We start from the raw sequence: 18353 nt of genomic DNA on the forward strand, positions 1-18353 counted from the left end.
CCGAGATCTTCCGAGTCAAAACGGGGCCAGAGCCGGAATTCCAAATCTTAGCCAGGGGCAAGATAGAATAGAAGTAAATTGAATGGAGATGTGTCAATGAGGATGTGTCATTCTCTTGTCTGTCTATATTTATTGTGCAATGATATGATTATTTTGCTTTCTTTCTTTGTCTTCTTGCCCAGAATGTCTGCAGAACTGTCTCTGCTCATCAACATAAATGAGCCACGATGGGATCAGGGCACCTTCATGGGAAGAGCAAAGCATTTCTTCACAGTGACAGATCCCCGCAACCTTCTGCTTTCTAGCAAGGCCCTAGAAGATGCCCGGAGAGTGATACAGGATTACAGGTTCTTTTGGAGAATTGATGGGAAGCAGTTATAATGACAAAAGGGACTCCTAATAACTTGGTCCAAGTTGCTTAAAAGACCTACCGTAATAGAACTGTGACCCTCCTTTTCCATTCATCTCATCTAAATGCTTGGATAATAGAGCCTTCTTCTCTCTCTCTCTCTCTCCCTTGCCTTCCATTTTTCTTCTGAGCATTATCCACTGCTTGCAACATTCAATATGGTACCAGTGATAAATAGTGAAAGCAATGGGAAGAAACTTTATACAGGTGAAGCTGGGCTGGGAAAGTGACTCTCACTGAAGTTCCGAGGAAAGGTTTTGTTTGTGCTTTTTATTGAACTCTTCTGATGGTAGTTTGGTGGTGGGACTTTTAGTTAGCTCAAGACCATTGCACCATTTTTATATATGCAGTCCCCAATTAGGATTCAGAACATAAGAAGAAATATACCCTAACACAACCTTAGGGTGGTCAGAGTGAAGCTGTGTGAAGAGAGCAGCAAAGAGCTTTAATTCACTCTTCTTTTCTGAAATTCTTTTTTCTGGGAATTACAAATATAGCTCCCCTGTTCTTAAAGCTATCTCTATTTCCTCTTGCCATTAATATTTTCTTCAGAAACCTCCACAACATTATGTACTATTTTCAGTTTTCTTTCATTTTTGTGGACCTTTCCAGAATGGGTAAAGTACAACCAGGCTTGACTGAGAACCAACTATGGTGCGCAAAATACATCTATGACTCTGCCTTCCATCCAGACACTGGTGAGAAGATGATCCTGATTGGACGTATGTCTGCCCAGGTGCCTATGAACATGACCATCACGGGATGCATGCTCACCTTCTACAGGCACGTGTGTAACTACTAAGATCTGACACCTTGTGTGGGAATAATATATAGAGAAGTATGAAGTGAGGACCAAAGACATATGTGATGAATGAATGAGAGCAGCTCCTATTTTACCTTATGAAAAATAGCAATCCCTGGGGTTAAGGGAGTATTTAGACCTGGCTATATGCTATAAATATAAGTTTTTGTTCCATGGATTGCTCAAGATGCTATAAGTCATGGGGAGGGGGGGGGAGATAGACAATATAGATATCTCTCCTCCCTTAAATTTCAGCACTGTATCAGATGAGGTGACTTAAGGCAAAAAAGCGGTATAATAGGTGGGAAAAATGATCTGCCACACATGTCTGACTTAAATGAAAAAGATGCTGCTGTCCTGCATGATATATGCTTGGGATTAATAGCTTTTTCTGGACATTTGACTTTCTATTTCTAGAAAGGAATGGAGAATAGGGTGCTTAATGCTGGAAGTGTGAAAAAGGCAGTAAAGGCTGTGTCTACCAAGTTCAGTTTGGTTCAGTTTCCCAATTTGCCAATGGTTTAAAATGAAAGTTTGAACTGACTATAGGGATTTTAGTATAGATTTTTCCTACTGTGTACTTTTTATATGGACTTTTTCTTAACTAGTGTGCGAGAGTATGTATCCACTCTTCAGCATATATATCTGCAGCATACTGTATAAGATCTTTAAAGGGTTCCAAAGACTATGAGCATGATAGATACAGTGATACTTTATGCATATAAATAACACATAACATATGAAATAACATAACATATAAAATGCAACGGCATTTTAATATTCAAACTATTGCATGTAATTGGCAAAGGGGTACATACATGCAAACACATGTTCTGGAGAGTGTTCAGTGGCTTCAGTGAAGACCATGTGCATAAAACTATTTGAGTATCTATAAGAATGTGACTGCCAGATGTTATGTTAATGTTTTTGTATGTGTGAGGACAGATAGTTAAGGCAATTTAGAAATGTAAACGTTTGCAAGGACATGTATTAAAAATGTTTGTAACTTGTTAATAAGTGAAACCACTGCCAGGCCTCTTGAAGTAAATGCACAAATGGGTATTATTATACAATAAGATAAACAAGCACAGTTTTGTTAGGATGCTAAAAGTTAAGCTGGCATTTTGGTTTCTCTGATAGCTTTCTGTCTTGCCTTCCTGTAGCTTCTGGCAGTCCTGACTGTCTCTTTTCCTACAGGACGGCCCCTGCCATGGTTTTCTGGCAGTGGGTGAACCAATCATTCAATGCCATTGTCAATTATACTAACCGGAGTGGAGATGCACCTATCACTGTCAAGTAAGAAAGCAGTAAAATAACTGGAAATTAATATAAACTTCCCTACCAAGAATTACATCCAATGGTCTTAAGCTGCCTGGCCCTAAACCAGCAACAGGCTGTGGCAATTTCTTCTAGGAAGTACCATTTTCATGATTCAGTGCTTACCTAGATAGCAAAACAGGAGATCTCTGTTCTCTAATTCCAAATGTGATTTGTACTCCTGAAGGTACTTCCACGTTACCGCTTACTCATATTTTTTTTTGTTTACTGAACTTACGGATTGCTCCAATGGTTGCTGATTATGATCAGCACACATGCCCAACATAATGAACTGGATTAAGACCATAAGAATAACATAATAAAGTTTTAAAAATGTATCAGCATACATAAGTACCAGGAACATCAATTACCTTAACCACAAAGAGAGAGAAAATATATCCAATGCTAGAAGAAACAAAATGATAACAAAGTTACAAAGATTGCCAGAGTTAACAAGTTTTAATATCTTTCTAAAACTTAATGGGAGCTATTTGGATTTCTGGGGAAACTCTTTGTTTCACAGAAGAGGACAGAAATTGAAGACAATCTTTTCCATGATCCTGAGAATAATGGTCCCCGAGTCTGGGGATACAGAGGGACCCTACTTTATCAGAACTTATTGCATGGCAGGTATTATTAGCAGGGTGGTCCCAGAGATCCCTGAGCCATACAGTGCTTTAAAAGGTGACAGCCTGCAGCTTGAATTGTATCTGGAAGCCAACTGGCAGCCAGTGGAGCTCTCAAATGAGTGACAGGAATGGTTCCATTTGATAAAGGGAGGCAAGCCTCTTTTGGCCTAGCATGCCCAGGTTCATTTTTGTGTTCTCAGCGACCGCTGATTGGCAGGACTGGCATTTTTTTTGTCTGGTATTTTTGTATTTTGTTAAGATTTTAAGAAACCTGTTCATTCATTTTGCCCTTAAAGCCCTCTAAAATGGAAAAAAAAGAGCAACGATTAAAAAAGAAGAGCTACTCAAGCTCCTGCAAGGTGTAAGGCACTATCATGCTTGTTAATTTTCCACCAGCCCCAAATACAATCCAAAACTTTGATTTTGCCTATTTCTGATGAGAGACATATGTGCCTTATGATACCCCGAGGCTGCTTTAAATATGCAAAATTGCTATCCACCCTGCCATATTTCTGGGATGGGACTGGGGTTAAGGTTAAGGTTAGACAGGAGGGCTGAGAGTTTCTTAGCGTCACCAAGTTGTCTACTTCTTTTGCAGACAGTTGGGAACGGCTTATGTCAGTGCTACTACTGGAGCTGTGGTGGCAGCTCTAGGACTCAAATCTCTCACCAAGGTAAGAGACCTGTTGGCTCCGTTACCTCACAGATGAGTATTATACACAGCTTGATCAAGACTTCGTGAAGATAGAGTTCCTCATCTCTGAAATGAGAAATATCAATCTGACCTTGTTTACAGAAATGATTTTATCTCCTCCCTTGGTTACGACATGATCTGCCTCTTTCAGGAGCAGGAGGATTCATGTTTATCATGGACATTTGGATAGTGGTATAGTCTAGCTATGGATTTCATGGAGACTTCTTTATTTCACATTAATAAGCCAGGCTAACAATTTCACTCTTACTATTCTAGTAGAGTAGGCTTAATGTATTAATATTTGTATACATATAAATATTAAGAAGTTCCTAATATAACAATTCTTGTGCTGCATAGCTCATTTATCCAAAAGGAAGATGGTTCTGAATGTAACACCCCAAATCTTTAAGAAAATTGGATAGGAATACTCATCTATTTTCCTTTGCCAGATTCTTAAAGAATTATTTTTCCAGTTCAAAGGTTTTAAGAAACAAATCTTCTTTTCAGTTCAATTCGGCATCTCAGTCAAGTGTAGAGCATTCCCCCATTTGCAGCTGACCACAAACATGTCCCAGCAATGCCTTTTTCCCCCTGCCATGTCTTCATAATATTCATTTCATCTCACCCCAGCTCGTACCCAACCCGGTTTAAAGTTTCCCGAAGCTGTTCCTGTGGGAGGATAGTATATTTCCCTTCAAGAAGTTTGCTAGCGTTGCAATCAGATGTTCCATGGAGGGATATAAAAAGGGAGCTTGTCAAAGTTGTACTAGCCTGCATTTTACAAAGTTGCTTAGATGTACTGAAAAAGCAACAACAGTCAACCTTTGGCAACATATACCCCTTAATATTTTTCTCTTAGCAAATTATCTCAAATTTGGGTAATACTAAATCTTTCCATTTTTTGCATACAGTAACCTCACTGCTGTAATCATCTATTAAAATAATCTTCCGTGTCTTTTTTCTAACTGTTTATCAATTAATCCTAAAAGGAAAAAGTTCTGGTTTCAATATAATATTAATGTTTAAAATCCTCTGTATCAATGTATGCATTTCAATCCATTTCTTAGTTTTTTACATTCCATCAAGCATGATAAAACATTCCTTAATCTTGTTCACATTCCCAACATACATATGAAATGTCTTCATACAATCTAGATAATTTGTTTGGCATGATGTGCCAACAATATATCACTTTATAAAAATTTTCTTTTTGAGATCACAACATGATATAAATTTCAACCCTTTTAGCCACCTATTTTCCCATTGATCCATCTGTTTATTAAAACCAAAATTCTTGTTCCAGTTGATTAAGATCCCTTTTGGCATTAACCATCTAAAGTTTACTCCTTTTGCGATTAACTTTGTAGTCAAGAAATAATATTGTCTTCGGGTGTCTCTTATTCTCTTAGGGATCTGCTTCAACACCACAATTTCTTTGTTTTTATATTGTAATGGTTCATCTCTAATTCTTCTCAGTATCTCATCTCTTATTGTTTTAATAATTTTAATTTCTCCCATCTTAATATTTCCTTCCCTTAATTTTATTCCATCTCTTAACATAATTATTTGAAATAACATGATTCAAATACCCCAATATTTTACCTTTGTATCAACCTTCAAAGTTTTCTGCATCAGTTCTATTTGATTTTCCACTTGCACATTTTTGTTAGCATCTTCATCTTCATCTGATTACTAAAACCAGTTAGCAAATCAAAAATATTTAATCTTCCCATTAAGTTCTACTCCCTCTTATACTTATTTTTCTGAAAGACATAGAATAGGTATGATCTGGATCTCTAAGACTTTGGCCATTAAGGTTCATAAAGTGGAAACATTACCAATGACTTTTTCAGACCACAGTCCAATCACTTTAACTTTTAAAAGGAAAAATGGTTGATTCCAATGGAGATTGAATGAGTTGTTGTTACAACAGGAAACAGTCACGGAAGATTGCAAATATGTTAAAAGAACTTCTTGAGAATAATCTTAATAAAGGCACAGAAGTAAGAACATAATACAAGTAAGAGGATATTTTATACAACATAATAGTGAATTTAACAAGAAAAAGCAAGAGAAAATACAAATGATTTTGAATAGATAAAAAAGGAAAAAGAATATTAAATATCTAAGGAGGATAACTATAAGCCACCAAATTAAGCTTCCACAGAGGCAATTATCTATGTTAATAGTGAAAGAGATGAAAATAAAGGTGAATTATGCAAAGTGAAGACAAATGGAGGAAATGGTTGGCATATAAATTGCAAAAGGAAAAAAGAAAATGATATTAAAGTTACAAGAAGAAAATACTGCAATAACAAATAATGCAAACATACGAAAAGTGTTTCATCAGCATTCTATATAAATGTCAAGACATTTCCAAAGTGCATTATAATAAATATTGTTTTAGATTATATCTCAAGCTGATAAGAGACTTAAATTCTTATACTAGCCCAAAAAGGAAAATAAAACTGAACAAAAGAAGAGCAGAGAAGCTAGCAGTTGAGATTGTTCTGTTAGTGTGGTTTAAGCCACTCTCTCACCAGTTGGAGGCCCAGCTGAAAGATTTGCCTAGTGGACTAGAGCAGTGTTTTTCAACCTTGGAAACTTTAAGATGGGTGAACTTCAACTCCCAGAATTCCCCAGCCAGCAAAGCTGGCTGGGGAATTCTGGGAGTTGAAGTCCACCCATCTTAAAGTTTCCAAGGTTGAAAAACACTGGACTACAGGGTTGCTTTGCATAATCCAATGCATGAACAAAATAGTATACACTGCATCTGATATAAAAGAAAAATAAAGGCTGAAGTTTCATTATATCTGTATGGTGAATTCTCAAAGGAATTGATGACAGTTCCTGACTGAATCAGTGACTCTGTTGTAAAATATAATTCTGTTCATCATGTTATTAATTTATTCTGTATCACGAATCTCTTTCTTCTCTCATTTCAACCCTCCTTCCTTGATAGCATATGCCCTCAATCATTGGACGCTATGTACCTTTTGCAGCCGTGGCAGCTGCAAACTGCATTAATATTCCATTAACAAGACAAAGGTAAGATGGTATGGTTTGTTGGATGGAAATGTAATGGGAGAACTGCTACAGGAAGTTCAATTCATGGTAATTCCTTATAGATTGCATATTCTGAGCACCTGTAAGATTGGCTATCTTATCTTATAATGCTAAAAGCATGGAGTATGTATAGCTGTAATAACATATATTCAAATTCCTGTAATAGATCTTCAAGATAACATGTAAGGTTTATGCTGGTCTATGACCATGATAAAGTTTTGATTGATTGGTATGTAATGTTTGTATCTTAACATTGATTGTAAGCTGGGTCAATTTTAGCAATTTTTTTCCACTGTTATTTAAATCAGGAACTGGGATTCTGAAATAGGAATAATCTTTTCCTCCATTCATCCCTTTCCTTCACACAGCAACTTTCTTCCCTTCCCATTTATTCCTTTGCAGACACAGACACAGTAGCAAACACAGATCAAAAATTTAAAACACTTCCACCTTCATTGGGATTCCACTGGATATTAGCACTGGGGACAACTGAGGTGTATACTAGTCAGTCCTTCTCAGCTGTTTTCTGCAAAAATGAAATCATCTGGGCATCTAAAAAAAATCAGTCAAGTACTTCCTGTATTTCATAAGCAAGAGGTTTACAATGTAAAGCCTGTGACCATTGCTAGGCTGTGAAAGTGCTGCAGGTGGATCCTGGTGAGGGCATATATATGACCAAGAGATTTAGATAGTAGATTTAATTTTGGGAATGTGCAAATGCCCATTGGGTGGGAGCACATGTTGTAGTGATCGGCTTCTATTGTAATCCTCAAAAGCTTTTGTTGATAATGTGGGGCCTATATAGAGGACTAAGGTTGCTATAGGCATCAGTATTATACAACAGATGAGGAAAAAACAGCATAATGAAATACAGAGAAAAGACAGAATGAAGAATAGAGAGTTTATGTTTCCCTCTTAACCATTTCTATAGGGAGCTAAAGTTTGGTATCCCCGTTATGGATGAACATGGGAATCGTCTGGGGGAATCGAAGAAGGCCGCCCAGCAAGCCATTGTGCAAGTGGTGATTTCACGCATTGGCATGGCTGCACCTGCAATGGGTATGTTGTTGCTACCTTAACAAATATTTGAATTTCAATGAATATTCCCTCTTTGCCCATCTTTTTTTAAATAAGAAATTTTGAATCAAAATTAAAATAACCTCTGAAAGTAGAGCTTGAAAACCACAATAATATAATATTGTATTTCAGCTGTTTGCTTAGTTGCTGAAACTTCTGAATTCAGTAGAACTTGTTTCTGATGAGAAGAATATCAAGAATTATGCTACTGGGAAAATATCTTTGTTTTTCCCAGTTGGGGCATTTGGGAGAGCTAGAGATACGAGAAGAAGTATTTATTGTAGCCCCAGTCTCAGTATACATAACTGGTTCTTGGAATAATCTTCTCTAATGTATCATCTTCAATTATTAACTATATTTCTGAGACTAATGGGATTATAGTCCAAAAGATCTTAAGATGAATGCAACTTGAAGGTGGAGAAAAGGTACATAGTGAAAAAAAAATATCCCAGCAAATCCAGTGTGTGCAGGTTTTCTCTGTCCCTTTTTTGGGAGAGATGTAACTGACCTTTATGCTGTCTGACTCTTCATCCACTTCCTCCCCACAGCCATCCCTCCTGTGATCATGAATGCCCTGGAGAAAAGAGCATTTATGAAGGTATGATCGAGTTCATGTTCCTCCACATCCTAGAAGGATGTGGTTCCCTTTTTTGTCGGGTTCCCTTCTAGCACAAGAGTAAGAGGGAAGTTGGCAAAGTTTAAGCCTATTTTTTGCCTAACCCTGAGCCTACACAAATGGCAGCTGCAAGACAGGAAAACGAAATTTAGTTTTGTTTTCAGATACATCAGTTGTCATGTTGGAATCAGGGTTGGTTGAATGGATGAAGAACATGAACATTATATATATTTTAATTAAACCAGCTTTTTCCAATTTGGTCTTCTCCAGATGTGTCAATTTTATAATTGGAACTGGTAACCATGCTGGCTAGAAGTCCCAGAAACCTGAAGGGCAACGGATTCTTCTTTTCTTGCAAATGGGAAATATGAGATTACCATAAAAAGAAACTATCCTATGCCACGTTTAGCTCCAGGCATTAAAAACTATCATGAAATTAATACTTTAGTGTGATTGCTAAAGTTCTGCTACCATTTTAGTCCTGTGATATTAATTTTGGGAACCATATACAGTAGCACTTTCCCCCTCACATTTCTGATTTCTATATTCTAGTGTTTATTAAACTTTTTCTCTCTCAGAACCCCTTCCCACTTTTGAAAATTGTGGAAGACCCCAAAAGAGCTTTTGCTTGTATACATTATATTATTTACCATATTAAAAATTAAAATTGCCTTATGTGAAACTGCCACTACTTTTTCTCATGATTGTTGATGGGATTTTAATATTATATTAGTTGTTGTATTGTATTGTATTGTATTGCATTATTGTATTTTTAAGATTGATAGATAAATAATTTTGATTTCGTGGATTCCTGAGAGGGTCTTGGGAGACTCCAGGGGTCCACAAAGGCTACACATTGAGGACCACTGCTACCTTAATATAGGGTTTTGGCAGCTTCTCTTAGATGTCCTTCCAAGGTTATCATTCATTTTCCCACTGCAAATATTTATTGCTGAGGACAATAAATGGGAATGTTCCATGGGAATGTTCATATGTATCAAAGTCAGCAAAATGGCAGACAGAACATTATAATTCAAGCCTCTTTCTATGTGCATCATCATTGTATACATCTTCAAAAGAAGTGGGACTTGCATTATGATGGTCTGCCGTTTTGCTGATTTTGCCCCCCCCTTTTTTTCCAACTAAGGAAATTATCCAGGTTTTCTGTATGTTAAATCAGTTTCTGGGTTTCCAAAAATTAGAAATATTCATAGCAGCAGATTAACCTATTCAAAAACCAAGTGCTGAGACCTTTGCTGAAGTGTATAATGACTTACTTCCAGGTAAGAATGTCATGTTTGTAACACTGAAGATATTCCAGAAGGATGGCTGTGGCAAAGGCAGATGTACTTGCTGTACTTCAACACACCTGTTGAATTGTGGCACTGTGTTGTTAAGGCAACATGACATTTTGCCTCTGCTTATATATTCTGTGCATCAGGCTCAAAAAAGGGTCCGTTATCATTTCAAGAAATGTATGGCTATGATTGCTCCATAAATCGTTTCACCTATATAAACTATAAATAAATAAGACTTTTTTGCTTTGGAAAACAATATGAATATTCTGTGTACACAATTTCTTTTGTATTTCCATCAGCGATACCCCTGGATGAATGCTCCTCTGCAGATTGGACTGGTGGGCCTGACGTAAGTGACATCTTTCTCCTATGCAAATAGAATTGTCCAGGAACAGATATCCAGGACTTCCGTATTTTCTATACTGAAAAATGTGACTTGACTTGTTGACTAATGAGAACTTGCACCAATATTTAGCAAGGGAGTTCCCATCTGTTTGTGGAAATTTGGGGACACTATGATCTTTGTTTGGTCCTGTTTATTCTGTTCTGAGCATCTAACTTGTACCATCAGTCCAAAAACTTTGTGCAATCCTCTAGCGCACCAGTAGATGATGAACCTGGAGTCTTCCCAAATGTGGTGCCGTCCATATTCTGGACAATTTACTTTATTCCACACTGTTGTCCATTGTAGCTGGATGTTGGAATTGTAATCCAAATCATATGCACTTATTAGGGAAGCTGAACAAGGGTGAACATTCAGTCCTTCCTCTTAAAAATCTAATTAGAGGAATGTTACAGTGTTGTTGGTTGGAGTTTGAAAAGGCACTGGATACTAGAGGGAAACATTGATTGGGAAGCAAAAGAACTACAATATAGGATTGGGTTATATGTGTTGTTTTACCTCAGCATTCTAATAAGATATTGGAAAATTGTTTTATGTAAATCCATTACATGTGGTAGACAATTATGGTTGATGATACTCAAGTAGCTGGTGAGCATGATAGTTATTTTTCCTCATGAGTCAAGTACACGATGACAAAAGGGCAACCAACAGTACTTCTTCCATTCTTGTCTTTTTTTCTATAGTTTAGTGTTTGCCACACCTCTTTGCTGTGCATTCTTCCCACAGAAGAGGTAAGAAATACTCTTGCATATTCTTGCATGTTATTGTTGTTTTCAGTTAGGTACAGTATTTGTTTCCTCAATATTTCTCAGGAAAGTGTATTCTAGAGTCTTTCCCCAAAGATTGTGCCAAAGAATTTGGGAACTGGGATATAAAGCTCAGCAATAGAATTTTGCATTGAGAAGATTCCAGATGCATTTTTTGATATTTCAGGCTGGAAGGATCTGCTAAGCCAGCAGTTCTCAACCTATGGGTCGCGACCCCATTTGGGGTCGATCGACCATTTCACGGGGGTCGCCCAGCAAGGCTGTCCGCCATTTTTTCCCCTTTTCCGGCGGGTGCCTTACCTCCCTTGAGCTGGGCCAGCTGGTGGTTGGTCTGCTCCGTCTCTGCTGCTTGCCAGCTACGCCTCGGCCGGCGCAGGGGGCGGAACCACGCATGTGCGGCGCTCCCAGGCAGGGAAAGTCCTCGGCTTACGACCGGTTGGGTAGCCCTCAACTTATGACTGGTTTAGTCCTCGACTTACGACCGGTTTAGTCCTCGACTTACGACCGGTTTAGTCCTCGACTTACAACCGGCTGGGGTCGCGGCATTAAAAAGGTTGAGAACCACTGTGCTAAGCAGTGAGGGACAAGAACAGCCAGTGTCAATTAGAAAAGGTTGAAGGCAAAAGGCACATTTTCTCCCCAATGGCAGCCTTTGGTTCTTGACATTTCATACTTTCAAGCCAACATATGTTCAGAGTTATCTTCTTAAATAATTTTTTTTAAATAGACATTTACACATTCTAATGGACAATTCCATACTGAATATCGAATTTCATATTTCTGTGGGGTGGTCATAGAAGTGTGGAGTTCATACAGTGTTGCATTTAACCTGCCCATTTTGTCTCTTGCATTGTGGTCAGAACATCTGGTTTATGAACTAAATAACTGAATATTGAATAATATTTGAAATAATGCAATCAAATGAATGATAAAGGGCACTTTGAATTTATTTGCCATCTTACAGAAATAATTATTTCTTTCCCAAGGCCATAATGTTGAATATATAGCTCAACCAGCTTTTCCACCTTAGTGTCTTTGAGAGGGCTATGTTGACTGCAGGTTATAGAACCTGTAATACAACATCTCCAGAATACATATTAAATTGTCTGTCAAAGTCTGTAGAACCCTAATTTTCCAAAATAGGCATCAGTAACCCTAATTCTCTAAGTTATTGGTGTCCATAGCAGGTGTACTTTCAAATAATCTGTATATTATTTCCTTTTGCAGTTCAATGCGGGTGAATCGCCTGGAACCAGATGTCCAGAATTTAATCAGAGAGAAGAACTCGGATATTGAGCTTGTCTATTTTAATAAGGGACTTTAAGAAATGATGCCAGATACTAAGCTGGTATGCATCTGAAAGAAGTCAATGAGGAACCAGTGAACCAGCACACTAAAGGAGAAAGTTACATTTTGTAATAATATAATCCCTTTTATATGCTGCTCTCTTATTGGCTGCCAAATCTTGGCAGTCCTATGTGTGTGATATACCTTTCTGCATTCAGGAACAGATTATAATCTGGCAGTGTACTTTTGCTGTGATCAAAACAGAATCATTCCAGTCTTGACTTGACTCAGCTTGATTACAGCACCAGAGCGGCTGACAGTTTTTACCCAATTCTTCTATTATGCATAATTCTGCTGTAATGTGTAGGGTGTTGTATGTGAAAGAAAGAATGTTTGTTCTATATATGTAATCCCTGTGGAATAATATTTAAGAATCATGAAACCAAGTTCATTCTCAGGAGACGAGCTCCACTGAATACTTTTAAATTTTACAGGAATCATGTTAAATGGAAAAGCAATTTGCCCTTTGTTTCAACTGAAGTCTTTCTTACTCAGCACCTAATAAAAACATCATGGTTTCATGAAGAACTTGCACATATTTGTGAGCTGACTAGATTCCTGGGATTGTAAAAAGACTTTGCTCCAAACCATCTGTTCTTATAATCAAAAATGATTGCATAAATAACCATCTCTGCATCCTCTTGCTTTTAAAAACATTTTTGCAACCAATGAAGCATTCAGTTACAAAGATGGCAATATATGCAGCCCTACTGTTAAAAACTCCATGAGGTACAGTAGATATCATCATTAGTGAACTATGAGTGTGAGAAAATACTGGGGTTTCATGGTAATATTCTTTTTGACCATAGTCACTAAACGAATTGTTTAGTAAATTGAGGACTACCTGTACATGATAGTAATCTTTCCCAAAATAAGAATGACATTACTTATTTTTTCTTCATGCATCTTCATAATGCCCATTTTAGAGCACAAATCTTCTTACTCATCGGAATATTTGTCTGGATTACTTTAAGAAGAGAAATGACAATCTTTGGTCCATAATGGAATGTGCAACTATTATTCATAGAATGCAGGCATACCTGTGCTTGAACTGATTCAGTGATCCTGGAATTACGGCTTTAATCATGTCTGCGCAGAACATTTGTATGAATGGCTGAATGCAAGCGTTTCCATGGCCAATTATGGCACCTCCTTCTGTATGCCATCTAGACATAACAGATCAATGCAAGGATCAGTCAATTTGCCCACAGTGATCAAATGCACTAAATCAGCATATCCACATCCTAGAAGAAACTTTGGGTGAAGATGTCACATTTCACCTCTTGAATATTTTGAAAAACCTATGCAAAATGGGTGGCTGAAATGTCAGAATTATCTTTACTGAGGTATTTCTAGAGAAAATACTCAAAGGTGATAATAGTGGACAGTCCTTTGATGGTATGCTGTATGAATCTGGTATCAAATATCATTTGCAGTTTTAATCAAACGTTCTTTTTGCCCTTCACTAGAAGGATCAAATAATTTAATTTAGGCACCACAATGCATAAGAAGCTTCACTGAAAATGATGCCAGAACTGCCTTTCCAAAAGATGTTGCAGGTCAGTGCTTAATCCACTTTTCTGTTCTTTTCATCTCTATAGCAAATCACTGATTTTAATCTGAGTAAAATTGCCTACCTTTGGTTCCTTATAAATGTCACTAATGTTGGAGGCTCAGAGGTTAAGTCAGAGGTTGCTATGTGCTTTTTAATGTTTACTCTTAATGAAACCTCTTGCCTACATTCTCTGGAATGTAATCTTATAATATTACAATACCTTTTTGAATTTTTATATCAGTGTGTTTTTATATGCTTGGTTGTGGTGGTGTTTTATCAAACTAAAAATTATTTATGTGCAGCAATCCATATGTATTCCATATCATCATGACTCTTGTGCAGCTTTAACTAAGACTATTATTTCCAAATAAAGAATATAATTTTTGTCTCTTGAATATGACACTGCTGCTGTCTTGGAGTGATAGAACACATGTACATATGGTTCCTGTTTCTACTTAATGAACTATAAGCTCTGTTTACTTTTTAAGGAAAGGGGTTGAACAAAACTCTTCTATGTCTCCTTCTCTCCTGGTTTAAGTCACTTGTCTCTTCAGGATTAATCTAAAGGCTAACATTCCAATCTCCCTAGGATTTATTTAGCCCGACCCACAATGTAAGAGACCAGCAGCCTTTTTTAACTGTGTATCTTCCAGATGTATAACACCACATTCTTCATCATCCCAACAAACTTGGTCATCGGATCTGACTGAATTTTCATGATCTCCAAAAAAAGCAATTCTTGCCACTGAACTGGGGACTTGAAATTTCTGATGAACTCTTAACATCCACAAAAAAACCTCCCACCTATGACACAGTCATCCCATGAATTGACATGTCATGTCTGAGAAAAGAACTGAGCCCAAATCTGGGGAAGAGGAGCAGATGCTTCCTGCTTGTGCATATCCCCAGCTGCTGGCCATTTAAGCTTTCTGTCCTATTGTCTCCTCCCACCAACTCTAGATGAGCATATTGCATGGAGGGTTGTGGGCATGAGCTATCAATCAATGGCTGATAAATAATGTAGGAGTCTGGTGCAATAAGACATGTCACTTATAATGCTGCACTCATAAATTAAAGATGAAAAGGTACAAGTCTCTTGCCAAAAAAAATGAAGACAAATTTTTAATAAGTTGCCAATCTGCTGTGAGATGGAATCCTCTAGAAAAATGAATTACATTTTTATTATCTGTTTTATTATGCTTGAAAGAACAGGATTAAAAGAGAATACAGTTAGTTTTGAATATAGTTGAATGAAAGGAGACTACCTTCCTTCCTTCCTTCCTTTACAAAGGATGTTGTTGAATGTGGAGATATATTTGTTGGAAGAATATAGGGTGGATTATTTACACTGATGTGTAGGAAAGGGCTGCATTCCAGCCTACATGGAAGCCATAAAAAGATATTCAGATGGATGGTTAAGAAGAAAGTTATATGTACCTTGGATAGAGAAAAAAGGTTTCAAATGAAAACCTGACTGGTTACCTTAAAAAAATATGTGAAAATAACAGTCTTTCTTACCTCTGTAATTCTTGGCTGTTTCCATGTATTCTCTTTTCTAAATTCTCTCCTGATTTCATTAATTTCTCTGAACTAGTAGATCCTAGGTGATGAGTGACTTAAGTATTTGTTGGTCACACCAAAATAATTAACTCACAATAACACTGAATCAAATTATTTTTTTCTCCTAAATCAAACACATAGCTCAGATTTTAAAGATTAGAGGGGAAAAGTCAATTTCAACATAAGAAAAATGTCTAAACTCTATATTATGATAGAATTTGTTCATTAATAATTATTGAAAATATTCAATAACTCCCTTAATCCTCTTCATTACTGATGGCATTCTTGTCAAAGAAAACACTGTTTAAAAAAAAATCTTGAAAGACGTCCCGGCCCCTTCCTTTGTTGTTGTTAAGTATATTGTATTAAAATCACAAACTCTTGATAAATTGATAAACTGTTGAAACTGAACTACATTATAATTGGAAATTGTACAACGCTGCAATTTTTATAACTCTGCAAAGTTTTTGAAGCGTTGTTTGAGCAGGGTCCGCAAGATTATCCGGGGCACTTCACATCCTCTTCACGACCTGTTTTCCTTGTTACCTTCTGGGAGGAGGCTTCATGGTATCCGTAGCAGAACATCCAGATTCAGCCATAGTTTCACACCATACAGCATTAACCTTGTGAACTCTCAAGCTTCCTCCTTCCATTATATATTCAAAACAGACAGTATTTAATATTTATTTTCTACGTATAGATATGGATGTGGGTCTATACATATGTTGTTCATAGTATGTTTAGGTGTGTGTCATGTATGTGTTTCACTTTTGAGAGCGGGCAACTAAATTTCATTTTTGATATGTGCCGTTGTGCCCACAGTAAAAAAAATGGCAATAAAGGTTATCTTATCTTATCTTACTTAGATGTTGTTTAAAGAGAACTAACTAATTTGACTCATTGTTATTGTGAGTTAATTAACAACGAATATCTAAGTCACTCAACACCAAGGATCTATTAGTCCAGAGAAATTAACGGAATCTCATACAGGAGAGAATTTAGAAAAGAGAATAGATGGAAACAGCCAGGAATTACAGAGGTAAGAAAATTTCTATTTTCCCATATTTAAGGTAACCAGTCCATAGACGAGAATCCAAGAATCTCTATGTTCGACTTTTTCTTTGTCTCTCTGCACTGGCCAGCTGCCTCCTATTTTTTCTGCCTTCTCTGTCCATCTGGCTCCCACATACCCTCCCTTCTCTTCCACGTGTGACTTTTATTTTGCCCACTTCTCTGTGACTGTCAAAAATCAGCCGGTCTCTACTAGAGGCTTTGCTTTCTCCATCACCCATTTACCAACCTTCCCTTGATTTCAGTATGGAGACACCTGTGATTGAAGGAATGCATGCCTCTTTTCAAAGCTACCCTTTGTGTTGTGTTATAGTGTCCCTTGTAATAGGCATATTTTTAGAGATTGTCTCATGCTGTTTGATGTTCAGCTTTGATCTCCCACAACATTGTACTAAAGGTCAGCGAATAACCTTAATGAATTCAGAAAACAAGCAAATTCCAAACCTGTTTGTGAAGTTTTTAAATAGGAATCCAATGCCTGCACAATTACAAAGCAGAAAAAAATGCATTGCAAGTTAAGCTGTAGGTAGTGCATTAATAACAATAGGCAATCATATGTAAAGCTTTGTTTCATATCCAGTATAACTACATTACTGTACAATGCATTGCTTCTCATATGAGATATCTGATAAAATATTTACAGTGTGTGAAATCACCCCTTTCCATTTTCTCAGGAATAAAAGAGATCGCTTGTTCAGGTTGCTTCTTTCATTCTGAAGTTGAACAAGCCTCCATTCAATATTGTACATTATTTTTAAGCCATGAGACTTAAAAAGAGATGAGGGTTTCAATAGCTACTTTTGTTACATCATTGATCATCTTAGACCATGATTTGTTGACAAATCACTATTTATGGGATTCAAACATTACACTACACTATTCATGATAGCTTATAGAACATAATGAAATTGATTGACACTCCAATAAAATTGGCCCAAACAAGCTGCATCATGGCTTAAAGCAGCGGTTCTCAACCTATGGGTTGCGACCCCATTTGGGGTCGATCGACCATTTCACGGGGGTTGCCAAGCAAGGCTGTCCGCCATTTTTTCCCCTTTTCCGGCGGATGCCTTACCTCCCTTGAGCTGGGCCAGCTGGTGGTCGGCCTGCTCCGTCTCTGCCGCTTGCCAGCTACGCCTCGGTCGGCGCAGGGGGCAGAACCACGCATGCGTGGCGATCCCGGGCAGGAAAAGTCCTCGACTTAGGACCGGTTGGGTAGTCCTCAACTTACGACTGGTTTAGTCCTCAACTTACGACCAGTTTAGTCCTCGACTTACGACCGGTTGGGGGTCGCGGCATTAAAAAGGTTGAGAACCACTGGCTTAAAGCAATGTGCACCTAGTTGTGTCTCTTTTGGAGATTCTCAAGGCATCTGGTTTATGAGGTTCCCAAAGTTCTTTTCTGCCTAACTTGCAACTCTGCTTGCTTAAGTACAATGACGAAAGGAGTCACGCCCACAACCTAAAAAAAAAATTGGACATGCTCAGCCTAGAAAAGAGAATTGTAAACATCTTTTTCCACTTCTCTTTTTAAACAGAATTCCTGATTATAGCAATTATTCTAGCTTTAAAGTAACTACTTTAAACTTAAAGTAAGTACAATATAAAATATTATATATTATTAAGTGAAAGAGATCAATCTTTTCACCAATAAGTCAGAGCAGATGGTATTAGATTGTTAAAATTCTAAATTGAGACCAGAGGAGGGTTTTTTTTTGTGGCTTGATGGACAGATAGTTTGAA

At 37.3% G+C, this 18353-nt stretch overlaps 1 protein-coding gene across 1 annotated transcript in view; it reads left to right on the forward strand.

Moving 5' to 3' along the window:
- The window catches only part of SFXN3 (sideroflexin 3), an 18850-nt gene extending 5900 nt beyond the window's left edge, over positions 1-12950 (forward strand). Inside the window, exons 2-11 of the mRNA XM_015813433.1 lie at positions 183-347; positions 1022-1192; positions 2409-2507; positions 3756-3831; positions 6814-6899; positions 7849-7976; positions 8543-8592; positions 10208-10257; positions 10995-11042; positions 12306-12950. Coding sequence (XP_015668919.1) covers positions 184-347; positions 1022-1192; positions 2409-2507; positions 3756-3831; positions 6814-6899; positions 7849-7976; positions 8543-8592; positions 10208-10257; positions 10995-11042; positions 12306-12402 — 969 coding nt within the window. The 5' untranslated portion in view covers position 183 and the 3' untranslated portion in view covers positions 12403-12950. The remainder of the gene's footprint in view (positions 1-182; positions 348-1021; positions 1193-2408; positions 2508-3755; positions 3832-6813; positions 6900-7848; positions 7977-8542; positions 8593-10207; positions 10258-10994; positions 11043-12305) is intronic.
- The last annotated feature ends 5403 nt before the right edge of the window (positions 12951-18353 follow it).

The sequence above is a fragment of the Protobothrops mucrosquamatus genome, unplaced genomic scaffold, assembly GCF_001527695.2.
Source record: "Protobothrops mucrosquamatus isolate PMUCROS unplaced genomic scaffold, P.Mucros_1.0 scaffold156, whole genome shotgun sequence".
NCBI lineage: Eukaryota > Metazoa > Chordata > Lepidosauria > Squamata > Viperidae > Protobothrops > Protobothrops mucrosquamatus.